Source organism: Scyliorhinus canicula, chromosome 16 (assembly GCF_902713615.1).
Source record: "Scyliorhinus canicula chromosome 16, sScyCan1.1, whole genome shotgun sequence".
Taxonomy (NCBI): Eukaryota; Metazoa; Chordata; class Chondrichthyes; order Carcharhiniformes; family Scyliorhinidae; genus Scyliorhinus; species Scyliorhinus canicula.
Window position 1 is genome coordinate 132,618,383 of NC_052161.1, and position 26,752 is coordinate 132,645,134.

The following is a 26,752-nucleotide window of genomic DNA, read 5'->3' on the forward strand; positions in this document are numbered from 1 at the left end:
TGCTCAGAGAGTTGAAGCATTCAGCAAAAAAAGCATCCGGTCTTTTGAAATGACGATGGATCTTAAAATGTTGGGCAATCACTGAGGGCTTACGATGTTGATGATTCTAAACGAGTGCAACTAGGGCGCTCGAGAGTTACAAGTTAGCTAGGAAGGACCTAAACAGAGCTAAGAAGAGCCAGAGGGGGCATGAGACGTCATTGGCAGGTAGGATCAAGGATAACCCTAATACTTTCTATAGGTATGTCAGGAATAAAAGAATGACTAGGGTAAGAGCAGGGCCAGTCAAGGACAGTAGTGGGAAGTTCTGCGTGGAGTCCGAGGAGATAGGAGAGTTGCTAAATGAATATTTGTGGGCAGCACGGTCGCACAAGTGATTAGCATTGTGGCTTCACAGCGCCAGGGTCCCAGGTTCGATTCCCGGCTGCGTCACTATCTGTGCGGAGTCTGCACGTTCTCCCCGTGTGCACCTGGGTTTCCTCCGGGTGCTCCGGTCTCCTCCCACAGTCCAAAGACGTGCAGGTTAAGTGGATTGGCCATGATAAATTGCCCTTAGTGACCAAAAAAGGTTAGGAGGGGTTATTGGGTTACAGGGATAGGGTGGGAGAGAGGGCTTAAATGGGTTGGTGCAGACTCGATGGGCCGAATGGCCTCCTTCTGCACTGTATGTTCTATATCTCCGGAAAGGGAATGTCTCCCTCCGATGCCCGTGTTGTTGCTAAGTTCCTCATTAGCTTGTAAATCTTTGCCCCACACACTTAGGAGAGTTAAATGCAATTCCTTTTGCCAGGAAAAGGTGTCCCAACCTTTCTATGTTCTCAGTTCAGTCCTCGTGTCCCTCCACAAACTCACTGATAGCCCCGAACGTAGCCACTGCCACAGAATACATTCCACACTAGCTACTCACTGTACAAAACATTCTGTCGCCATGCTGCACCTCAAATTTTTTCTTGTCTTTTTTAATCCTCGTTTCCAGAACTAAGTGGTCACTTGGCCACAAGACAGGTGGTCGAAGGCGTTGTTGAAGTTAAATCTTACTTACTTCAGAAAACATATGAGGTAATGATACAGTTTGGCTTCAGATGCCAGCAGCAGCTAAACACAACAATTCACAAACTCCTCGTGTCTGAACTGAAAACCAGAGCAAGCCCCGCGCTTCCCAGGTCACATGGCATGCGCACCTTTGTTAAAGACATCCATAGACATAATCAGATAGGAAGATACTTATTAAAACACTACAAAAACTCTATAATAGTTACTTTGAAAGTAAGTTACCTCAGTGTATTGCTCATGTAGAATGACTGAAGAGGACCATACGATATCACCAAGGGAACTGATTGCCTCTCCTTCCCAGCCGATGACAGGCTCACTGCAAATTATCTTCTCCAGTTCTCTGCGTGACTTCCCCCAAAGCAACTCCGTCTGCAACATTTAAACGTGCAATATGGTAAGCAAGTAAAAGTTGTGTATTTTTATAAAATCCCTGCAGTGCAGAAGGAGGCCATTCGGCCCCTCAGGTCTGCATCGACCCTCTGAAAGAGCACCCCCACGTTGGTCCACTCCCCCCACCCTATCCCCGTAACCCCACCTAACCTGCAAATCTTTGGGCTATGGGAGGAAACCGGAGCACCCGGAGGGAACCCACCCAGACACGGGGAGAAACACAGTCACCTGAGGCCGCAATCGAACACGGGTCCCTGGCACTATGAGGCAGCAGTGCTAACCACTGTGCTGCCATGCCATAACCTGACACCTCCAACTTGATGACCCTCGTGTTTCCAATTTTCAAACTTCCTTGCCTTCTTTAAAACCCTCTTAATATTTGCTTCTTTGGCACGGTGGTGAGTTCAATGACCTTAAAGCATCACAGTATTAATATGCAAGTTGTTGCTGTACATTTACCCAGGCACACAGTGGTGTGGTACTAATGTAATCCGGAGGCCCAGGCTAATGTCCTGGGGACACGAGTTCAAATCCCGCCATAGAGGCAGATGGAATTTAACTTGAATTAATAAATCTGGAATATAAAACTAACCTCAGTAACGGCGACTGCGACTGTAAACGAAAAAAAAAAAACACCCATCCAACCTGAGGAAATAAATCTGCCATTCTTATCTGATCCAGCCTACATGTGACTCCCGGCCCACAGTGATGTGGTTCTCTCGGCAACCTGAGAACGCTTCACACCATTGCATTTGTGGTGTAACATCATCGGGAATCTCGAGCCAAGGCCCACCGTGACATGGCATCAAACAGCCTAAAGAGGGCAGTCTCAATGCACCTGAGAGACTCTTGCTTCCCAAAATGGCGTACATGCTAAAATTCTTCATCTTATTTTGGACAGAATTGACGAAACGATAATGGATTAAAAATATTTGCGCCTGCTCTTTGTACCACATTAGATCATTGACACTTGTCACTCGAAAATTGACAAGAATAACCATTGGCTCAGTGGGGAGCAATCGCCCCTCTGTGTCCAAAGATTTGAGGGTCCAAACGTCACTCCAGAGATTTGAACACAACAACGCACTGTTGAAGGCGTAGGGTTTCAATGAGATGTTAAACTGGCCTTCCTTCGTAGGTTTTTTTTTTAAGCGTATCTTCACACTCACCCTTCGGGGAATAATGGGGTGGGGATGGGGGTGTTAATTCCTGAGCTGATTATCAGCCCATTGAGCCACGTTGAATGCTCCTTCCATTCCCAACACATCCTCCTAGCATTGGACTCGAACCCAGGGCTTCAGGCCCAGCGGTAGGGGCTCCACCATGGCACCTCATGGCCTCTTCCCTCTCAGGTGGATGTGAAAGATCCAAGGGCACTATTTTGTGGAGCAGCAGTAAGTTCTCCCTCATGTCCTTTTCAATGCTCAATCCTCAGCCAACAAAACGTTTGGTGATCTGGTCATTATTACATTGATCTTTGCGGGGACCTTGCTGTATGCAAATTGCTTGCCACAGTTCCTACATTACAACAATGAATTACACTTCAGAAATCACGCACCTAATTGGCTGCAAATTGCTTTGAGGCATTCTGAGATTTTGAAAGGTGCTGTATAAACACAAATGTGTGGGTTAGGTGGATTGGCCATGCCAAATTAAGACCATAAGACAGAGGAGTGGAAGTAAGGCCATTCGGCCCATCGAGTCCACTCCGCCATTCAATCATGGCTGATGGGCATTTCAACTCCACCTACCAGCATTCTCCCCGTAGCCCTTAATTCCTCGCGACATCAAGAATTTATCTATCTCTGCCTTGAAGCCATTTAGCGTCCCGGCCTCCACTGCACTCCGCGGCAATGAATTCCACAGGCCCACCACTCTCTGGCTGAAGAAATGTCTCCGCATTTCTGTTCTGAATTTACCCCCTCTAATTCTAAGGCTGTGCCCACGGGTCCTCGTCTCCTCCCCTAACGGAAACAGTTTCTTTGCGTCCACCCTTTCTAAGCCATGTATTATCTTGTAAGTTTCTATTAGATCTCCCCTTAACCTTCTAAACTCCAATGAATACAATCCCTGGATCCTCAGCCGTTCCTCATATGTTAGACCCGCCATTCCAGGGATCATCCGTGTGAATCTCCGCTGGACACGCTCCAGTGCAGTATGTCCTTCCTGAGATGTGGGGCCCAAAACTGGACACAGTACTCCAAATGGGGCCTAACCAGAGCCTTATAAAGGCTCAGTAGCACATCGCTGCTTTTATATTCCAACCCTCTTGAGATAAATGACAACATTGCATTCGCTTTCTTAATCACGGATTCAACCTGCATGTTTACCTTTAGGGAATCCTCGACTAGCACTCCCAGATCCCTTTGTACTTTGGCATTATGAATTTTCTCACCGTTTAGAAAGTAGTCTATGCTTGGATTCTTTTTTCCAAAGTGCAAGACCTCACATTTTCTCACGTTGAATTGCATCAGCCATTTCCTGCACCACTCTCCCAAACTGTCTAGATCCTTCTGCAGCCTCCCCACTTCCTCAGCACTACCTGCCTGACCACCTAACTTCGTATCATCGGCAAACTTCGCTAGAATGCCCCCAGTCCCTTCATCCAGATCATTAATATATATGGTGAACTGCTGCGGCCCCAACACTGAACCCTGTGGGACACCGCTGGTCACCGGCTGCCATTCCGAAAAAGAACCTTTTATCCCAACTCTCTGCTTTCTGTCAGACAGCCAATCCTCAACCCATGCCAGTAGCTCACCTCGAACACCATGGGCCCTCACCTTACTGAGCAGCCTCCTGTGTGGCACCTTATCAAAGGCCTTTTGGAAATCCAGATAGACCACATCCACTGGGTTTCCCTGGTCTAACCTACTTGTCACGTACTCAAAGAATTCTAACAGGTTCGTCAGGCACGACCTCCCCTTACTAAATCCATGTTGACTTGTTCTAATCCGACCCTGCTCTTCCAAGAATTTAGAAATCTCATCCTTAACGATCGATTCTAGAATTTTACCAACAACCGAGGTTAGGCTAATTGGCCTATAATTTTCCATCTTTTGTCTTGATCCTTTCTTGAACAAGGGGGTTACAACAGCGATCTTCCAATCGTCTGGGACTTTCCCTGACTCCAGTGATTTTTGAAAGATCTCAACCAACGCTTCCGCTATTTCTTCAGCCACCTCCCTCAGAACTCTAGGATGTAGCCCATCGGGGCCAGGAGATTTGTCAATTTTAAGACCTTTTAGCTTTTTTAGCACCATCTCTTTTGTAATGGCAACCATACTCAACTCAGCCCTCTGACCCTTTATAATTTTTGGGATATTACTCATGTCTTCCACTGTGAAGACAGACGCAAAGTACTTATTAAGTTCTCCAGCCATTTCCTCGTCTCCCATCACTAGCCTTCCAGAATCAGTTTGAATTGGCCCAAAGTCTACTTTGGCCTGTCGTTTGTTTCTTATGTATTGAAAGAAACTTTTACTATCATTTCTTATATTACTGGGTAGCCTGCCTTCATATTTGATCCTCTCCTCCCTTATTTGTCTCTTTGTTAACTTCTGTTTGTTTTTGTAGCCTTCCCAATCTTCTGATTTCCCAGTGCTTTTGGCCACTTTATAGGATCTCTCTTTTTCTTTGATACATTTCCTGACCTCCTTTGTCAGCCATGGCTGTCTAATCCCTCCCCGGATAATCTTTCTTTTCTTGGGGATGAACCTCTGTACAGTGTCCTCAATTATGCATACAAACTCCTGCCATTTTTGCTCTACTGTCTTCCCCACTAGGGTCTGCTTCCAGTCGATTTTCGCCAGTTCCTCTCTCATGCCCTCGTAATTACCTTTATTTAACTGTAACACCATTACATCCGATTTTGCCTTCTCTCTTTCAAACTGCAGACTGAACTCAACCATATTATGATCGCTGCTTCCTAAGTGTTCCCTTACTTTAAGAACTTTTATAAAGTCTGGTTCATTACATAGCACTAGGTCCAGAATAGCCTGCTCCATCGTGTCCAAAGGTTAGGTGGGGTTACTGGGTTACAGGGATAGGGTGGAGGTTTGGGCTTAAGTAGAGTGCTCTTTCAAGGGCTGGTGTACTCTCAATGGGCTGAATGGCCTCCTTCTGCACTGTGAATTCTATAATTCTATGAAATCTTACTTGTGGGGTGAGTGGTGTTATCGGGTTTTATGGCCGAATCCTGAAAAGCACACTGATTATAACAGGGTGCTGTGCGCCTGGAGTCAGAAATGTCAGGTTTTCTCCCCTGGGGGGGGGGGGGGGGGGGGGGGGGGGGTATTAGTGAACTGAAAGGGCTTCAAGGACCTGGTAGTTTCATGGTTAGACTAGCGTTTTTAATCCTAGATTTATTAAATCATTGAATTTAATTTCCCCCTGCTGCAGAGGTGGTGCGATTTGAACTCATGTTGCCAAAGCATTAGTCCTTGCATCGCGATCACTAGTCCAGTAATATTACCTCAATGCTACCGTTCCTACTTTTCAATTCCCAGGGACTCGCTGTTGAGTGAGAGGGCGTCCAGCAAGTCACCGGCCACCAGGGAGCGCAGGAGAGCAGCACAGACCAGGCTTTCGATTCTCACCTTCCCCACACAGGAAGCCACAATGAACCGTGTGTGGAAACTGTCTGCAAAAGGCCCAAAACTCAAAACTTTCTTTTTAAGATGGTGTTGTTGCTGCACATTAAATGGCATCCCATAATTCCTGAGGGAAATACCATGAAGTCAGTTCAAATACCAGCAATCTTCAGTCAAGCCGTACATTGAAGAAACAAACCTGCATCTGGAGGCTTGGAATGGAATGGGAAACCCGCACTGGGAACTAACCAAAAATGCGATTGAAATTGCTAACTTCAGATAACTGTGCTACATAAATAGCTACCCAGAAAAGGTTAAAGAAATGAAACCACTTCTCAATTCCGGGTAACGAATGTAATCACCCTCACCGACCCCACAAAAGACAACCGCACCGCTCCACCATCATGAGCACCTACCCCACAGCACCATCCCTATGGGGACTCTTTCCAACCCAGCTTCCTGCCCCCGCCCAACCCAGACCCGACCTGACACAACCCTCCCCCTAACCCCATGGCCTGTCCCACTCCCTCACCATGCCACACCCTGAGGCCTGACCCGACCCCATTCCCCCTCCCCCAAGCCTTAGACAACACCCCCCCCCCCCCAGGCCCGACTTGATCCGCCTCACCCCCAATCCCCAAGGCCCAAACCAACTCAACCGCCCAAGGGGTCCTCACCACCTTCCCTCCAAGGCCCGAATGACCTCCTCTCCAAGGCACGGACCCCTTCCCTTCATAGGCCTGGCTCCCTCAACCATAAGGCCCAACTCAATCTGAACCCCGGCCCAAAGCCCGACCTGACCCCATCCCAAGGCCCGACCTGACCACCCGTTCCAACTAAGGCCTAACCTAATCTGAACCCAGCCTCCATGCCTCTCCAGCCCCCATCCTATCCATTTACCTTGTACACGTCAAAGACTTTTAATTGTGGCTGTGCTTTTAATGTTTGTTGATTTACAGCAGCTGGGCCATAAAAAAGGGGACAGGGTGTACAGCCCTTCGACACTAGGCCCCAGAGACACGCCACACCCCACAGATCCTGCTCAGCCAGAGTAGCGAGATAAGATCACCTGCATTTTGAGGTAAGTACTTTCAAGTGGATTGGATATTCAGCTCAACTGCCACTCCATCGGAATTTACGGCCCAATAAGACCAAGGATCAGCAGTGAGGTCAACAAAGCAGCGTTCAAGATGTCCTAAAGGAGGAGATAGGTGGAGAGCTTTAGGGAGCGAATTCCAGAGCTGAGGGTCCAGACAGTTACAAGCATGGCCGCCAACTGTGGAGGAGTTAGAATCCGGGGTGCACAAGAGGTCCAAACTGGAGGATCGGAGTAATTGTTGTGGTCTTGATGGGCTGGCGAACGTTAGAGAGATAGGGAGGGAGTCTTCTGGAAAATCTTTATTTTTGTCCACCAATTTTTCACTCTTCCTCTCCTGAAGCCAATGGCCTCCTCTGAGGCAAGTGTTCCTGACAGCACTCTGGGGCAGCAGCTACTCTTGACAAAAGAGCTAGACAATGAGCAGCCAATGGTATGGACAGGTATGGACATTGGGTGAGAGCAAGATCGAATTTGAGTGTGATGCCCCTCGTGGACAAAGGATCAAGAAGCAGAGAGCGCATAAGGGTCAAGAAGCAGAGAGTGCATAAGGATCAAGAAGCAGAGAGCGTATAAGGGTCAAGAAGCAGAGAACGCATAAGGGTCAAGAAGCAGAGAGCGCATAAGGATTCTTGACCCTTCTGTGCTCTCTGCTTCTCGACCTTTCTGCTCTCTCTGCTTCTTGACCTTTCTGTGCTCTCTGATTCTTGACCCTTCGGTGCTCTCTGCTTCTTGACCCTTCGGTGCTCTCTGCTTCTTGACCCTTATGCGCTCTCTGCTTCTCGACCTTTCTGCTCTCTCTGCTTCTTGACCTTTCTGTGCTCTCTGATTCTTGACCCTTCGGTGCTCTCTGCTTCTTGACCTTTCTGTGCTCACTGATTCTTGACCTTTCTGTGCTCTCTGCTTCTTGACCCTTATGCGCTCTCTGCTTCTTGACCCTTTGTCCACGAGGGGCATCACACTCAAATTCGATCTTGCTCTCACCCAATGTCCATGACAAGATGGTGAAAAAAAATGGTAATGCTGGCTGACCTTCCCCCTTCCAAACTGAGGGAGCACCACACCCAGACTGCTACTCTGATCAAGATCAATTATTTCAACACAGACCAGGCGTCAAACACGAGTCTTCCTATTCTGCCTGGTCAGTATCTCACTGTTTGGTCTATTAACCCATAGGACCATCACAAGAGGTCAGGTCAACAGATATCATCTGTTGCAAAGACAACTTGCTTTGATCCTTATTTCTACTGCAACAAACAATGACAGCGTAACAGGCAATACTATCTGGCGATACTCTAACATGAAAGAAAGAAAGGATGTACATTTATATAGCACCTGTCATAACCTCAGGCATTCCAAAGCGCTTTGCAGCCAATGAAGTACTTTTGATATATGGTCACTGTAATGGATGGGAAGCACTGTAATGGCAGACAAAATGTGCACAGCAAGCTCCCATAAACAAAAATGTGACAATGGACAGATCATCTGTTTTAGTGATGAGTTGATTGAGCAATAAATATTGGCCAGAGTACGGAGGAAAACCTCCTTTTTCTTCTTCAAAATAGCGTCCGAGTCCATTTATTCCATTTGCGAAAGCAGACAGGGCTTCGGATTAACACCTCATCTGAGAGGTGGCACCTCTGAATTATCAAACAGAATCACGGCACAAAAAGAGGCCATTTGACCCGTTATGTCTATTCTGGTTCTTTGTAAGACCAACTCAACCAATACCACTCCTCTGTTTCTTTTGCCATAGCCCTCAAAATATTTTTCAAATCAGGTAATTATCCAATTCTTATCTCAAAACCACCATTGAATCTGCCTCCACCACACTCTCGTGGAGTGTATTCCAGATCCTAAATAACCCGCTGCTTAACAAAGATTTTGTTCCTGTCGCCTCTGTTTCTTTTGCCAATAACCTTAAATTGGCGTTCTCTGCTTCTTGACCCTTCGGTGCTCTCTGCTTCTTGACCCTTATGCGCTCTCTGCTTCTTGACCCTTCTGTGCTCTCTGCTTCTTGACCCTTATGCGCTCTCTGCTTCTTGACCCTTCTGTGCTCTCTGCTTCTTGACCCTTATGCGCTCTCTGCTTCTTGACCCTTCTGTGCTCTCTGCTTCTTGACCTTTCTGCACTCTCTGCTTCTTGACCTTTCTGCACTCTCTGCTTCTTGACCCTTCTGTGCTCTCTGCTTCTTGACCCTTTGCGCTCTCTGCTTCTTGACCCTTATGCGCTCTCTGCTTCTTGACCTTTCTGCACTCTCTGCTTCTTGACCCTTCTGTGCTCTCTGCTTCTTGACCCTTCAGTGCTCTCTGCTTCTTGACCCTTATGCGCTCTCTGCTTCTTGACCTTTCTGTGCTCTCTGCTTCTTGACCCTTTGCGCTCTCTGCTTCTTGACCTTTCTGTGTTCTCTGCTTCTTTGCCCTTCTGTGCTCTCTGCTTCTTGACCCTTCGGTGTTCTCTGCTCCTTGACCCTTCTGCCAATGGGAGCAGTTTCCCTCTCTTGACCCTGTCTGGACCCTTCGTGATTTCAAACTCCAAGTCTCCTCTCGACTCTTCCTTCAGCTTCGCCAATCTATCCGTCTCTCCGAAGACTCCCAATCCCCAGAATCATCCCCGTAAACCTTATCCCCTCTGAAATTATCTCCCTTTCTGAAGTGTCCAGAATTGGATGAAATACTCTAGCTGAGGCTGACCCAGTGTTTTATAAAGGTTCACCAGAGCCACATGCCTTGACCAATGGAGCTTAGGATCCCTTCAGTCTTCTTGTTCTCTCTCTCTAACAGCTTAGCCACCTTCAAACATTTGTACACATGTACCCCCAGGTCCCTCTGCTCCTGAATCCCCTTCATAAATATATCTTTGTATTGCCGTTCCTCATTCTTCCTCCCAAAATGCATCTCTTCACACTTTCCTGCAATTAATTTTAGCTGCCATCTTCTCGATGTCCTCTTGAGGTATAAATACTCCTTACAGTCAAAATACTCAAAGATCATTTGTGCAGATGAAAATGGTAGTGTTCCTCCGACCAGCCCTTCGTCAACCTCACTACAAACCTTCCTCTAGTCCGAAGAATATCCAATTACCACGACTCGCTATTTCCGGTCACTCGGCCAACTTTGCACCCGTGCTGCCACTCATTCAATGTCTGACACTGCATTTGGGAAATTTATCTCTGGAATTTATGATGGTTAACTGGCGTACACAGTGACAGAATGCAGTGCACTATAACATGATGACCCCCCTGTAGCCACCTGGGTTGGCCACTTCCTCACACAAAATGGAAGAACGCAAAGATTGCAGGGTAAAATGGACATTGACAAAGAAACAAGCAGTCTTCAGAATCCCCTGTATTCTCGCTGCCACCGAAACCCGACAGAATTGTAACTAACACGCTTCGCATATTAATGAAGCGATTTACGGTGATTCCCAGGCACAATGGACACAACAGTTAAACATTCTATGGAAGGCCAGACATTCCGGCGCCAGTAGAGTCTAAGACAAAGGACACAAATAAGGTGTAAGGAACCGCCCAGTGATCAAGGAACAGCCCCGTTATTGGGGAAATTCAAACCAATCGATTGGGAAGAGACCCAATCGATTGCAGGTTTATAGAGGCCCCGCCCAGAAGGATGCAAAGCCCCTGGGACCTATAAAAGTCAGGTCCCAGGACTGATTCGCTCTCTTGACCAGCGCTCTTAGCCGGCCCTCCCAGCAGAACACCTTTGCAGTAGAAGAACCTTGAGAAGGAGAGGCCTGGTCAGCAGCCTCCATCAAGTAAGTGTCATACAGTGCACTCTACGAGAGTAGACACTCCTGACCCCTTTAGTCCACACCGACTGGAAGCCTGCGGATCCAGGACAAAGCTAGAGGCCGTTGTTCCCTGATCCGGCAGTTCCCTTATTCCAGATATGTATTGGCCTGTTAGTGGTAGGATTAGCCTAGTCTTGTAGTTTTATATGCATAAGTAGTAGATAACTGTATTATAATAAATGTGTCTTGTTTGAACTTACGAACTGGTGTATTGAGTTATTGGTCTGAACTTGAACTTGAAACTTGTGGCGGTACCTTAACGATACCTGGCGACTCTAGAACTAAGGAATAAAACAGAGCCAAACCCAGAACGAGCAACATTCCCCTGTATTCTGGATTATTCTGTTAAGGTTCCAAACATTGTTTTGCCTGCCTTGTGGGAAAAGGTCCAGCTTTAGCCTCTCCCAGTTTGGTTCTTGAGGTACTCATACCAGGTGGAAACGTTTAAACTGACAGACATTACAAAGTAGGATCACTTCCTTTGTTTTTTAAAGAACTAAGACTTCAAAATTATTTTGAGATCTGGTGTGTGCCAAAATTGTCCCTTCATCACCTCCAGCCTGCCCTCCACATGGATGTGGGCCCTGCGCTGTTGGAAGGTGTGATCTAACCTCAAACCTTCAAACCTCATCACTGAGACATACCTGTCAGTTCAGCATGGGACTTCAACTCAGACACGGGGCTTCTAAGTTAGATTTGTGGGACAAACATTCATGACAAACATTTCTGAAGCAATTGAGAGAGGTGAATCAACACATTTTCAAGATCATCTTACCTCAGAAAGTTTTTCCATAGGGCCCTTTAGCAAATGGTTATTTTCAGATAATTGGTTCTGAAAGATAAATAGATCGGAAGGATAGACCAGTTAAATGATTTGGACAAAGAGCCATTCATGGAGTTAATTTAACTCGGTGTGTGATGTGGACAATCCATGCCTGTCCAGGTAGCTCAGTGCACCAGACTGAGGTTAAAAATGCACAAATCTGATACAGTCCAATACTCACGTTATCAAAGTGGTTTCTCATTTAAGGTTGGAACAACCTATTCGGTAACATGATTTCATTGATGCTATGGGACACATCTCTCAGACTGTCCCCATTATTACCCTTATTGGGAGCTGGGCTTGAGCCCATGATCTAGCAACTCAAAGACAAGAGTTCGGCCAACTGAACGAAGCTGGCATCAATGGCGATGGTGCCTAATATGTGAATTAGGGAGGTCTTTTGAGGGAAAGGATGTCCCAACTAATTAATTACCTGCTCGGTAGCACAGTGGTTAGCACTGTTGCTTCACAGCGCCAGGGACCCGGGTTCGATTCTCGGCTTGGGTCACTGTGCAAAGTTTGCACGTTCTCCCCGCATCTGCGTGGATTTCCTCCGGGTGCTCCGGTTTCCTCCCACAAGTCCCGAAAGACATGCTTGTTAGGTGAATTGGACATTCTAAATTCTCCCTCCACGTACCCGAACAGGCACCGAAGTGTGGCGACTAGGGGATTTTCAGTCACTTCATTGCAGTGTTAATGTCAGCCTATTTGTGACACTAATAAAGATTATTATTACGAGCAGTGATGCTTGATGCACCAGCCCATTTCCACAGTACTATACCACAAACAATACATCAAATGAATGCCCAGGAAATCTTTTATTATGGCTGTTATGGAGGAGCGACAGTTTGGAAACTGAAGAACTTTTCTTGCGTTGCCTTTGAGGATCTGTTCCATCCACCTGGACCACACTAAAAGACCTCAGCTTAATGTAATTTTCAAAAGATGGCATCTCTGGCAATGTTGTGCCCCCTCAAAGTGTCAGAGGAGCTGTGCACAGACGTTCCTGCAGCTTCGGACCCGTGATCTCCTACCTCAGAGGAAAGAGTGAAATCAATTGATAACGATGTCCTGGACACAAAAATGTGAAGGCTAAAAAAAAGCATGGAGCTAAATTAAATGCTGATTAGAAAGTTGGAGTACTCTGCATTAGTAATTGATTCAAAGGCCAAATGCACACATTCACACTTGTATTCCAAGCACTAAGTGGTTAAAATGACATTTTAACATATTAACTGGGCTCCACAAAGGTTCCTCAGGCAGCACCTGCCAATCCTACAACCCCTACCAGATACCTGGGAACACCACTACCTGGGAGCTTCCTTCCTGGAAACTCACCATCCTGTCTTGGAAATATATCAGCTGTTCCTTCACTGTTGCGAGGTCAGAATCCTGGAACTGCCTTCCCAATAGCCCTGTGGGTGTACCCAGACCACATGGACTGCAGTGGTTCAAAAGGGCAGCTCACCAGCACCTTCTCAAGGAAATAAATCTAGTCTAGCCAGCGATACCCACATCCGGTAAATGGTTTTTAAAAAAAACCATGCTGCTTTTTCTCATAGAACCAGATAGCAGGTAACATGACATACACGATAGCTTCAGAGCCAAAAGGTGAAATCTAATGAACGCTCACCTCCCCCGACCCTATCAACTTATCCAGCTCCTGAGGGGTGGCAACTTCCCCTCCACTCATCGGAGGTGCAGAGTGTCTCCTAGGAAGGAAAGGAATCAACAGCTCAAAGTTCCACAATACACATTTTTCTTAAAAATAAGATAAAGCCTGTCAGGAACGTGAAAAATTAACAAGATTAATAGTGAATTTGAGATGAAGATAAAATAACAGAATAGTAACAACACTAGCAGACACCTAGAGGGAAAATGAGATACGATTTGCCCAGGAACAAGATTAGCAGGAGTCTAGAGATATTGAGGTTCAAATGGCGATATCAAAAACATTGTTGACCAGAGTTGAGCGGGGCTATGTAAATTCTAACTTCTAAAGGCAAGGCGAGGTAAACAGCAGAATCCACAGAGAGCAATGTCAAAGCAATTGAACAGCATAACTGCCAGCACCTTCATTGGGGAAATAGGCTAGTTCTCCATACAACTTCCAGGCAGGTCAGTTCCATCTGTAATCCAAGCCTTGGAGGCCTGTTCCAGATAAAGTATAGAATGTTGGCAGATTGCAGAAATTCCCCCGTAAAAGACACAGTTTTGTGCCTTCGCTGAACCAGGAAGAGACGTTTCCCCAGACTTGGTCACCTATGGGGTAACCTATGGGTGGTAACTATTAACTGGATTTGACCTATAGAGTTACTAAAATTGGATATTGCTTGGGAAAAGGGGTGTCTCAGTGAGTTCAGGGAACTTGGGTGTATTTTGGGAACAAGAGATAACTTCAGATAGCGTGGTGTGTTTAGTTATTCATATACTTCAGTATCATAGCGTATTTGTTGTGCGTTTTAAAAAAAAATTTGCTTTAACAAATATTCTTTATTATTTGTTTACTTAACGACTGGACTGGCTCCTCACTGGGTTTTACATTGTTCCTCAGATTATTCCAAACAAATATACACCACGAAGAACCAGTGTTTCAAGTTATCCTTCAGGATATTGAGTACTCTCTCAGGCAACATCAATGGGGTTTTAACCAGCCACATTAAACAAAGCCTCTGGAATTAGATCTGCTAATACATTGCCAGACTGGTATCAAATTTAGCTCTGATTTTCCGCACAACCTTCCAAACGGGGTCACCATTAAAACAAGAGTGCCTTCACGGCAAAAGATGTTTTGCTGAAGTCATTTCTGTCAAAATTGTATGAATTATGATGGCTGAAATGCCTCCTTGTGCAGCACATGAAGAGCAGCATGGACGCCGCTATTAGTCTTGTAGCGCTTTTTGAGAAGCGACTGTCGGAAATTCAAATGTTTTGTTTTTCAGTCGGTAAACACGGCTGTCATGTGACTCTACATATTACGATCTGTTCAGCTATATGATAGAGTGGTGTGTCTGTTGTGACTCGCAGCTCTGCGTTGTTGTATCTTTGCATGGTTTTGTAAACAATCTTTTTGAAAAGGTTGCCCCTTTAAGCACTTGATCAGACAGAAGGGGTGGATTTCTATGACCCCCGGATCGCCTGGGGCCGGCGTAAATCCCCCCCCCCCCCCCCCCCCCCCCCGCACCGTGGCCGGAGTTTTCTGCCACCCGGGAATTGGCGGGGGCGGGAATCACGCCCTGCCAGTCGGCGGGCCCCCTGCGGGGATTCTCCGGCCCACGATGGGCCGAACTCCCGCCGCTGACAGGCCAATCCCGCCGACGTGGTTTAAACCACCTGTGGTGCCGACGGGAGCAGGCGGCGCGAGCCGGCCCCGGGGACCTGGGGGGGGGGGGGGGGGCGATCTAACCCCAGGGGGTGCCCCCAGGTGGCCTGGCCCGCGATCGGGGCCCAACAATCGGCAGGCGAGCCCGTGCCGGGGGGGCACTCTTTTTCATCCGCCACCGCCACGGCCTCCGCCATTGCGGAGGCGGAAGAGACCCCCTCCACCGCGCATGCGCCGGGGTGACGTCAGCGACTGCTAACACTCCGGCGCATGCGCGGACTCACGCCGACCGGCGAAGGCCTTTCGGCCAGCCGTGGCACCGGTCGGTGGGGCGCCAAAGGCTGTTCGCGTCGGTCGGTGGGGCGCCAACCGACTCCGGCGCAGGCCTAGCACCTAAAGGTGCGGAGAATTGGTTCTCGCCACTTCGGTACGCCGGGACTCCCCGCCCCACCGGGTAGGGGAGAATCCCAGCCAAGGAGTCCTTTTCCTCGGCTGCAAACCGTGACACCGCAAGGCCCAGCCAGGATGGAAATCATTGGCTGAATCCTCCACCAATCAGGTGCCTGGAAATCGCTCCACCACATGTGATTTTTACGCAGATAATTAACCATTCTTCAATTGCAATCACGGCATTTCGCGGGAAAGGTGCTCCTGCTTTTACTGGGAGACTCGCATGGAAACTCTTTAAGTAGACTCTGTTTGCTGATTGCCGGTGAAGTAGATTCTGTTTGCTGTAAATTCTGCCTAAATTCCACTTGCCTTCCAAGCTATTGACTGAAATAGGTGGTGCCAATCTGCAAACATCTTTCTTGAATCCCTATCAATGTTGCTGTCATCTTGTGTCAGCAGAGGAATGTGAATGGCCCTAATGTGCCGACCAGGGAATGATGAATTTCAAAGAAGATCTCAAACATGTTGATTCACTGGCAGCAGAAGCGGAGGCACAGTGGTACTATCACTGGATTAGTAATCCAGAGACCGAGCTACCTTAGGCAGAGGTGTAGCGGAATTGTCACTGGACTAGTAACCCAGGGAGCTGGGTTCAAATCCCACCATAGCAGATGGTGAAGTTTGAATTCAATAAAAGTCTGGAATTATAAAAAACATGTCGATCGTCGTAAAAAAAAAAATCCTGTGAGGAAGAAAATCTGTCGTTCTTTCCTGGTCTGGCTGATATGTGACCCCAGATCTACAGCAATGTGGTTGACTCTTAAATGCCTTCAGGGATGGGCAATAAATGGCAGCCCAGCCAACGGTGTCCTTACTCCAGGATTGAACGAAAAAAAGGAACGAAACTGGACAGATCACCCTGCTTTGAGCTAAGCACCAGAAACAACAATGGCAAACTCAACCTTGTTACCATATTAGAGTTTGTGCCAAAAGTGGGAGAGCTGTCTCACAGACTGGTGAAACATAGGCTGGTTTAGCTCACTCGGCTAAATCGCTGGCTTTTAAAGCAGACCAAGCAGGCCAGCAGCACGGTTCGATTCCCGTATCAGCCTCCCCGGACAGGCGCCAGAATGTGGCGACTAGGGACTTTTCACAGTAACTTCATTGAAGCCTACTCGTGACAATAAGCGATTTTCATTTCATTTTCATTTTCATACTCACTGAATTATAATTTATAGATAACGTCCCAGACACCACCATCGCCATCCCTGGGCTGTCCTGTCCCTCCAGCAGGACAGACCCAACAGGTGGTGGCACAGTGCTATACAATCAGGAGGAAGTTTTCAATATCGACTCTGGATCCCATGAAGCGCGGAGTGGATGATCCATCTCGGCCTCCTCCGGAGTTCCCCAACATCACAGAGGCCAGCCTTAAGCCAATTCAATTTGCTCCAGGTGACATCAAGAAATGGTTGAAAACACTGGATGCTGCAAAGGCAATGAGCAAGGAGACCGCCTGCTGATTACCATGTATTGTCTCCCACCTTAGCTGATGAGTCGGTACTCCTCCATGTTGAACACCACTTAGAAGAAGCACTGAGGGTGTCAAGGGCACGGAATGTGGGTGGGGGACTTCAACGGCTCGGTGGCATTGCTACTGACCAACTTGGTCGAGTCCGAAAGGACATAGCTGCTAGACTTCAGGAGGTGAGGGAACAAAAAAGAGGGAACAACACACTTGACCTCATCCCCACCAACCTGTCTGAGACAGATGTATCTGCCCATGATAGTATTGGGAGGAGTGACTATCAAACAGTCCTTGTGGAGATGAAATTCCATCCACATTGAGTACAGCCTCCACTGTGTTGTGCGGCATTATTGCAGTGCTAAATGGGACAGATTTTAAACAGATCAAGCAACTCGAGACTGGACAGCCATGAGACGTTGTGGGCCATCAGCAGCAGCACTCAACCACAATATGCAACGTCTTGGCCCAGCATCCCCCACTCTACTATTACCACCAAGATGGGGTATGAACCTCAATATGCCAACATCTTCATGCACAAGTTTGAACAAGACCTCCTCACCACACAGGACCTTCAACCGATGTTATACACCAGATTCATCGATGGCATTTTTTTCCTTTGGACCCACTGAGAAGAATCACTGAAACGAATACACGATAACATCAATAAGTTACATCCCACCATCAGACTCACCATGGACTACTCTCCAAAATCATTCTTGGACTCACACATCTCCATCAAGGACAATCACCTCAGCACTTTGCTTTACCGCAAGCCTACAGATAACCTCACGATGCTCCACTTCTCCAGCTTCCACCCTAAACACATTAAAGAAGCCATCGCCTATGGACAAGTCCTCTGTATACTGCTCAGACGAGGAGGAGCGTAACAGACATCTGCAGACGCTGAAAGATGCCCTCGTACGAACAGGATTTGGCGCTCGATTCATCGATCGAAAGTTCCACGTGCCACAGCAAAAAACCGCACCGACCTCCTCGGAAGACAAACACGCGACACAACCGACAGAGTACCCTTCGTCGTCCAGTACTTTCCCGGAGTGAAAAAACGACAGCATCTTCTTCGCAGCCTTCAACACGTCATTGATGAAGATGAACATCTTGCCAAGGTCATCCCCACACCCCCATTACTTGCCTTCAAACAACCGCGCAACCTCAAACAAACCATTGTTTGCAGCAAACTACCCAGCCTTCAGAACAGTGACCACAACACCACACAACCCTGCCAGGGCAATCTCTGCAAGACATGCCAGATCATCGACTTGGATACCACCATTACACGTGAGAACACCACCCACCAGGTACGCGGCACATACTCGTGCGACTCGGCCAACGTTGTCTACCTCATACGCTGCAGGAAAGGATGCCCCGAAGCGTGGTACATTGGCGAGACCATGCAGACGCTGCGACAACGAATGAACGGACATCGTGCGACAATCGCCAGGCAGGAATGTTCCCTTCCAGTCCAGTCAGCAGTCAAGGGCATTCAGCCTCTGATCTCCAGGTAAGCGTTCTTCAAGGCAGCCTTCAGGACTCGCGACAACGCAGAATAGCCGAGCAGAAACTTATAGCTAAGTTCCGCATGCATGAGTGCGGCCTCAACCGGGATTTTGGATTCATGTCGCATTACATCCACCCCCCACCATCTGGCCTGGGCTTGCAAAATCCTACCAACTGTTCTGGCTTGAGACAATTCACACCTCTTTAACTTGTGATTATCCCTCTCCCTGGATCTGTAATGATTTGATTACCCGCAAATGCTCGCATTCTAAGCATTGTCTGGCATCTTTGACTTTGTCTATATATATGTTTCTGGAACATACCTCTCCATTCACCTGAGGAAGGAGCAGTTCTCCGAAAGCTAGTGTTGGAAACAAACATGTTGGACTTTAACCTGGTGTTGTAAGACTGTGCTTTAACATTGTCATAAAACCTCTTGCAGCTACTGTAAAGCTAATTCCACGTGGTTTGTGAAATTGGGATGATCTGCTATTGGTCCAACAACCTGCGCCGTGGAAGTTGACCAGATAGATTCTGGCTCCCGATAATTTGGGTTTCAAATCTCAAGTCACCACTTGCCCACAGGAACGTCGAGATTCTCAACAGCAGGGTCGATTTTTACACTTTTCACAAACTGTACAGATATTTCAGTGCAGTTGCACCCACTTTTGCGTCAGCTGATACAGTGCACTAAAGGAATAAAGAAAAGAAACAAAAGAAGTGCCTTCTTTAATGTATATAATACATTATTGCATCCTCATGATGCACTCTTTAAACCTGTTAGTTGGGCTTGTGGCGCAAATGTAGCGCGTCTGACTCCAGATCAGAAGGTTGCGGGTTCAAATCACGTCAGGCTCATGAGCTTTTTCTAGTGGGCAGCACAGTGGTTAGCACAATTGCTTCACAGCTCCAGGGTCCCAGATTCAATTCCTGGCTTGGGTCACTGTCTATTCAGAGTCTGCACGTTCTCCCTGTGACTGCGTGGGTTTCCTCCGGGTGCTCAGGTTTCCTTCCACAGTCCAAAGATGCGCAGGTTAGGTGGATAGGCCATGATAAATTGCCCTCAGTGTCCAAAAAGGTTAGGTGGGGTTACTGAGTTATGGGGACAGGGTGGCGGCATGGCTTAAGTAGGGTACACTTTCCAAGGGCCGATGCAGACTCGATGGGCCGAATGGCCTCCTGCACTGTAAATTCTACGTTTGTATAACCCCACAGGAGGCACGGGGATCTACAACCTCAGTGTCCCTGTGGCCTCACCTGAATACGATAAACCGGAGACTGCTGGGACATAAATACCCTGGTCCAAGTGTGGGCGGGGCACGGGAGACCCTTCAGGGAGTTGGAGGTATAAATATATAAGGCAGTAAACTTTTTCTACAGTCATCTCTTTCAAATGATCGCTTGCCTGAGACTTTACAAAATCCAACAAAATCCAAAACCAAGAACAGATAGGGTCAGGGTGCTTCATAGGAACGTTAACACGGCAATGTGCTTCATAGGAACGTTAACACGTCAGGGTGCTTCATAGGAACGTTAACACGGCATGGTGCTTCATAGGAACGTTAACACGTCAGGGTGCTTCATGGGAGTGTTAACACATCAGGGTGCTTCATAGGAACGTTAACACGTCAGGGTGCTTCATAGGAACGTTAACACGTCAGGGTGCTTCATGGGAACGTTAACACATCAGGGTGCTTCATAGGAACGTTAACACGTCAGGGTGCTTCATGGGAACGTTAACACATCAGGGTGCTTCACGGGAGTGTTAACACGTCAGGGTGCTTCATAGGAACGTTAACACGTCAGGGTGCTTCATAGGAACGTTAACACGTCAGGGTGCTTCATGGGAACGTTAACACATCAGGGTGCTTCATGGGAACGTTAACACGTCAGGGTGCTTCATAGGAACGTTAACACGTCAGGGTGCTTCATGGGAACGTTAACACATCAGGGTGCTTCATAGGAACGTTAACACGTCAGGGTGCTTCATGGGAACGTTAACACATCAGGGTGCTTCATAGGAACGTTAACACATCAGGGTGCTTCATGGGAACGTTAACACATCAGGGTGCTTCATGGGAACGTTAACACATCAGGGTGCTTCATGGGAACGTTAACACATCAGGGTGCTTCATGGGAACGTTAACACGTCAGGGTGCTTCATGGGAACGTTAACACGTCAGGGTGCTTCATGGGAGTGTTAACACGTCAGGGTGCTTCATTGGAACGTTAACATGTCAGGGTGCTTCATAGGAACGTTAACACGTCAGGGTGCTTCATGGGAGTGTTAACACGTCAGGGTGCTTCATGGGAGTGTTTACGCGTCAGGGTGCTTCATGGGAACGTTAACACGTCAGGGTGCTTCATGGGAACGTTAACACATCAGGGTGCTTCATAGGAACGTTAACACATCAGGGTGCTTCATGGGAACGTTAACACGTCAGGGTGCTTCATGGGAACGTTAACACGTCAGGGTGCTTCATAGGAACGTTAACACATCAGGGTGCTTCATGGGAACGTTAACACATCAGGGTGCTTGATAGGAACGTTAACACGTCAGGGTGCTTCATGGGAACGTTAACACATCAGGGTGCTTCATAGGAACGTTAACACATCAGGGTGCTTCATGGGAACGTTAACACGTCAGGGTGCTTCATAGGAACGTTAACACGTCAGGGTGCTTCATGGGAACGTTAACATGTCAGGGTGCTTCATTGGAACGTTAACACATCAGGGTGCTTCATGGGAACGTTAACACATCAGGGTGCTTCATGGGAACGTTAACACATCAGGGTGCTTCATGGGAACGTTAACACGTCAGGGTGCTTCATGGGAGTGTTAACACGTCAGGGTGCTTCATGGGAACGTTAACACGTCAGGGTGCTTCATGGGAGTGTTAACACGTCAGGGTGCTTCATGGGAGTGTTTACGCGTCAGGGTGCTTCATGGGAACGTTAACACGTCAGGGTGCTTCATAGGAACGTTAACACATCAGGGTGCTTCATGGGAACGTTAACACGTCAGGGTGCTTCATAGGAACGTTAACACGTCAGGGTGCTTCATAGGAACGTTAACACGTCAGGGTGCTTCATGGGAACGTTAACACGTCAGGGTGCTTCATAGGAACGTTAACACATCAGGGTGCTTCATAGGAACGTTAACACATCAGGGTGCTTCATGGGAGTGTTAACACGTCAGGGTGCTTCATGGGAGTGTTAACACGTCAGGGTGCTTCATAGGAACGTTAACACATCAGGGTGCTTCATAGGAACGTTAACACATCAGGGTGCTTCATGGGAGTGTTAACACGTCAGGGTGCTTCATGGGAGTGTTAACACGTCAGGGTGCTTCATAGGAACGTTAACACATCAGGGTGCTTCATAGGAACGTTAACACGTCAGGGTGCTTCATAGGAACGTTAACACATCAGGGTGCTTCATGGGAGTGTTTACGCGTCAGGGTGCTTCATGGGAACGTTAACACGTCAGGGTGCTTCATGGGAGTGTTAACACGTCAGGGTGCTTCATGGGAACGTTAACACGTCAGGGTGCTTCATGGGAGTGTTAACACGTCAGGGTGCTTCATGGGAGTGTTTACGCGTCAGGGTGCTTCATGGGAACGTTAACACGTCAGGGTGCTTCATAGGAACGTTAACACATCAGGGTGCTTCATGGGAACGTTAACACGTCAGGGTGCTTCATAGGAACGTTAACACGTCAGGGTGCTTCATGGGAGTGTTAACACGTCAGGGTGCTTCATGGGAGTGTTAACACGTCAGGGTGCTTCATAGGAACGTTAACACATCAGGGTGCTTCATAGGAACGTTAACAAACAAGGGGCGGGCTTCCCCGTTACCTGAAGCCGATATCGTGATCGGCGATCGGGTGGAGAATCCCTTCAGGCGCCCAAATCAGGGGCCGGTGCCGGTTTGAAGCCCGTTTTCTATTCTCCGCCCCCTCCGAGATGGCATCATCGTGCTGCGCGGCGCACGCCATTGGAACGGCATTGGCGTGTCATTGGAAGACCCTCCCCTGATGGGCCGAGTTCCCGACCGCGCGGGGGACGTATGGTCGCAGCAGCCGGCAACCCGGCATGGAGGCTGCGGACTGTGTCCAATGCCGCCACAGTCGGCCGGGAGCTGTGTTGCTGGCCGGGGGAGCTCCTGCGAGAGTGGGGAGGAGTGATGGTGGTGGGGGGGGGGGTGTGTGGCCAGTGGGCAGTATTTGGCAGGTCGGGTCCGCGTACAGCCGGCGCCATGTTACGGCGCGACCACTGCAATACGCATACGCAGCCACGGACCCGGCCATTCTCCAGCCGTTGTTGTCGTGAGAGCCGAGTGTTTTACCTGGCGCAGCCGCTATCCCCTCACCGGACCCGGGATCGGTGAGGGTATGGCGCCGATTTTGGCGTCGTAAAACGCCACAGGTCCCACACCGGCGTCGGCACCTAGCCTCAAAATCGGAGAAGCCAGCCCAAGATTTTTCACCGAGCCTCACAAAGTGTTATTGAGACAGACAAACAAAAGGAGCATCTGAAAGATGAAGGGAGAGACGGAGAGCGTTATGGAGGGAATTCCAGAGTTTAGGGTCTCGGCAGCTGAACGTAGGGTCACCGATAGTGAAGGGTATGGAAAGTGGAGATGCACGCAAGGTGAGAAGTGAAGGGGCGGAGGGATCAGATGGTTGGAGGGCTGGAGGAGAATACAATGAGGAGAGAGGGGCCGAGGCCATGGAGAGGTTTGAACACCAGGGTGAGAATTTGAATCTGAGATGTCAGAACGGGAGCAAATGTGGGCGGCCAAGAATAGGGGCGATGCAGGTAACCGGGGCAGGTACTCAGTCAGATCTCTTATAAAACGAATTGAGACAAAAGGTCCCTGTCCGCTATTTATTAATACAAACACCTGAACTCATTTCTCATCAACTTCACAAGCCAGGAAGTGGTCATTGGAGGAAAATGTGGTAATCAGCTTGCAAACAAGAAGATCACACAGACAAGAATAAGGTCAGTGATAAGTTAGTTTGGTTTTGGCATGCTTGTAATGATTTCATTGTTTTTTATTGTGTGGTAATAGGAAATAAAATGCAGCAATAAGTTTGATTGCTAGCCAAATGCAGAAATACACAGCGGGCGTTGCAGTATTGGTTGATACTAGATCAGGCTTACATTTCAGATGAGACCCTTCAATAAAACTGAATCCAGTAGCAACCTTTAAAGGGCTATTTGATCTATTGATAGTATATGCTCCCTGAGTGTCTCTTTTGAAAATGAATTTGCCATGCTTGTATATTTTTGCCTGTTGCTCAGCTGCAACCCCACCCTCTTCTAAGTCTTTGTTTGTCACATAAAGATGCTCGCCTCTCGTACCCGGTCTCCACCTATAACCTCAACTGTCTTCCTTTCCACCCGTGCTTACACGGCACGCGTGCCCTCCTCCTCTACCAGGGACCTGAAACTATAGAACATAGAACATAGAACAGTACAGCACAGAACAGGCCCTTCGGCCCTCGATGTTGTGCCGAACAATGATCACCCTACTTAAACCCACGTAACCCGTATACCCATAACCCAACAATCCCCCCATTAACCTTACACTACGGGCAATTTAGCATGGCCAATCCACCAAACCCGCACATCTTTGGACTGTGGGAGGAAACCGGAGCACCCGGAGGAAACCCACGCACACACGGGGAGGACGTGCAGACTCCACACAGACAGTGACCCAGCCGGGAATCGAACCTGGGACCCTGGAGCTGTGAAGCATTGATGCTAACCACCATGCTACCGTGAGGCCCCTATGAAATTCATTCACAGTCGTTCTGTCGTCCCACGACTGCCTGCTTTCGAAACCCAAGTTTATTACCCAGCCATTAGTTCTCGAGTGACCCTCCTCTGTCCCTGGACATTGGTGCCTTTCTGGAATATAGAGTTTGGCACCTCATTGAAAAAACAAGATTACCATCCCCCTTCCCCACCCCACCTCCTGTTGTTAAACCTCTGATTGGATTTTCTGACAGTGAGCGATGTTCTGTTGACCTCCTGGACTTTGGCACCATTTCCAGGTTTGCCTATTGGGGAGCAAGGCCAGATGATATTAGTTACGTCGGGCACCAGGAATGCCAGAGCGTTCTTGGCATCCAGTTGTGCTCAGGCAAACAGGGCTGGTGGTGGTGGCGTGGAGAGGGCGGGGGTGGGGGTGGGGGCAGAGGGGGAGGACAGGGGCGGGCAGCGGCGATTGGGCGAAGGGAGGGCTGCAGAACGAAAGTATCGCCAGCGCAATCAATCACAATGCGGGAGATTTAAAAACTTGCTTCCCTTCTTCCAGCCACTGTTAACTTTGGGAGCTACTTTCCACCTCTCCATCTGAGGCAGTTGGCCCATTGGCAGTGAGGTACCTGGGAAACACCGTTCACAGCTCCAGGGTCCCAGGTTCGATTCCCGGCTGGGTCACTGTCTGTGCGGAGTCTGCACGTTCTCCCCGTATCTGCGCGGGTTTCCTCCGGGCGCTCCGGTTTCCTCTCACAAGTCCCGAAGGACGTGCTTGTTAGGTAATTTGGACATTCAGAATTCTCCCTCCGTGTACCCGAACAGGCGCCGGAGTGTGGCGACTGGAGATTTTCACAGTAACTTCATTGTAGTGTTAATGTAAGCCTGCTTGTGACAATAATAAAGATTATTATTATTACTTGCAAGTGAGCCTGACCCTGAAAGATAGGCCGGGGGTAGACACTAACCAGGAAGTTGGAGACCAAAGCAAAAACCCGCATTGTCAATTCAGAGATTTTCCCATCGGATTGGAAAATATCATCATCCTGTGGCACTTAGATGGCTGCATTGACAGAGATGCTGTGTAACTGGCAATTCCCTCAAGTAGAAATTCTCCCTCTGCCCAGTGAGTAGGCAATATGGACATCAAATCAATTCTAATCCTAATCCTGGTCTTGTATCCACAAAACATGCACTTTCTTGACATGGTCATCAAATAAGGATCGGGAGTAGGAATCCTGCTTAATTTTTTTCATTTCCTTGATTACCCTGGGACAATAAAAGCCATCGGGGCTCACAGGTTACTCATCTGGTTGAGGTCAGTTGGCTTGACATCCACCAGGGGTCAACTACAGCACTTCCTAACTCTACTATCTCAGTGCCTGACAAGATGGCACATTTAAACCAATGGGGAATCCTGAGCTGCAATATGCTCCAGACCAAAACATTGGAGATGATGATCATTGAACCATACCGACTCACCCCTTGTCAGAAATTTATTTCCACATTTGTGATTGAAAAAAAACATTTGGAACATGAGATTTTGGTTTAAATATCTGGGGCACTGAAAATGTTCTACTCATCCCTGATTAAACCATGCATCACAGTTACAGAATCACAATGGTTGGTGGTTGATCAATGAAAGAGCCCCAGTACGTACCTGGTGCTTGGTATTTGCATTAAGTCCTCATGTTCTTGCTCATTGGGTGCTCTGCAACATGGAGGGGTAGCAATCATGCAGCCCATTTTGAATAGCACAGATGTTTGGTGGAGCACAAATCTAAGCCCACTCACTAGGTGGGCATGTTAACTTGTACGCAACATACATCGTCCACATAAACATCTTGCTTCACACAGAACTTCATTAAAGAAAATCAGGAAGTGTACATTGCGAAATAGTGAGAAGCCAAAATATTTTTTCGAACAGTCAAGCTTCTTTTCTCTTTCTTCCCTTTGGCTGGAAAGACGACAATCAGTCCACAGCTGTCGATATTAATAGCTGTTATCTAATCCGAGGGGTCCGCGGTGAACACATATTGAACTGCACTGCTTCCTGTCGTAAATCTCAAGTTCTCCCCACGTCTTCAGCTTCCTGTCGAATCCGCGAAGCAATAACTGTTGTTACTTTCTCAAGTCTGCCGCATGTACTCAGATCCGTCTTCAGCTGACCGACCGTCTTTTGCAATCCTGCGTTTGTTCACGTCAGGTCCGACTGAGAGAGGTTAAAAGACAGACTTGCAATCTTTTGTACCCGTGTGATGTCCCATAGTGCTTTACACTCAAATAAATACTTCTGACGTGTAGTTTCTGTTTTAATATATATCTAAACCGAGCACCCAAATTACATGTAGCGCAGTTCCATAAACTGTAGTGAGGTAAAGACCAGATCATGATTTAGTGCAGGGATAACAATTACCCAGGGCGTCAGAAAGAACCCAACGCTCTCTGATATAGTGCCGTGGCATCT

General features: G+C 48.0%; 1 protein-coding gene and 1 non-coding gene across 3 annotated transcripts in view; one reads left to right on the forward strand and one right to left on the reverse strand.

The window, feature by feature from the left end:
- The window catches only part of LOC119951073 (rho guanine nucleotide exchange factor 6), a 59,525-nt gene extending 33,096 nt beyond the window's left edge, over nucleotides 1–26,429 (reverse strand). Inside the window, exons 1-4 of one of the 2 annotated variants that reach the window (XM_038774109.1) lie at nucleotides 25,946–26,429; nucleotides 13,398–13,476; nucleotides 11,717–11,773; nucleotides 1,276–1,422 (exon numbers count right to left, since the gene is read on the reverse strand). In XM_038774109.1, coding sequence (XP_038630037.1) covers nucleotides 1,276–1,422; nucleotides 11,717–11,773; nucleotides 13,398–13,476; nucleotides 25,946–26,031 — 369 coding nt within the window. In that variant the 5' untranslated portion in view covers nucleotides 26,032–26,429. The remainder of the gene's footprint in view (nucleotides 1–1,275; nucleotides 1,423–11,716; nucleotides 11,774–13,397; nucleotides 13,477–25,945) is intronic. The other variant, XM_038774110.1, reaches the window with a different exon arrangement.
- Nucleotides 19,306–19,377, forward strand: trnaw-cca. The gene has a single exon. It is a non-coding gene; the product is annotated as a tRNA-Trp (tRNA).
- Nucleotides 26,430–26,752: the final 323 nt, after the last annotated feature.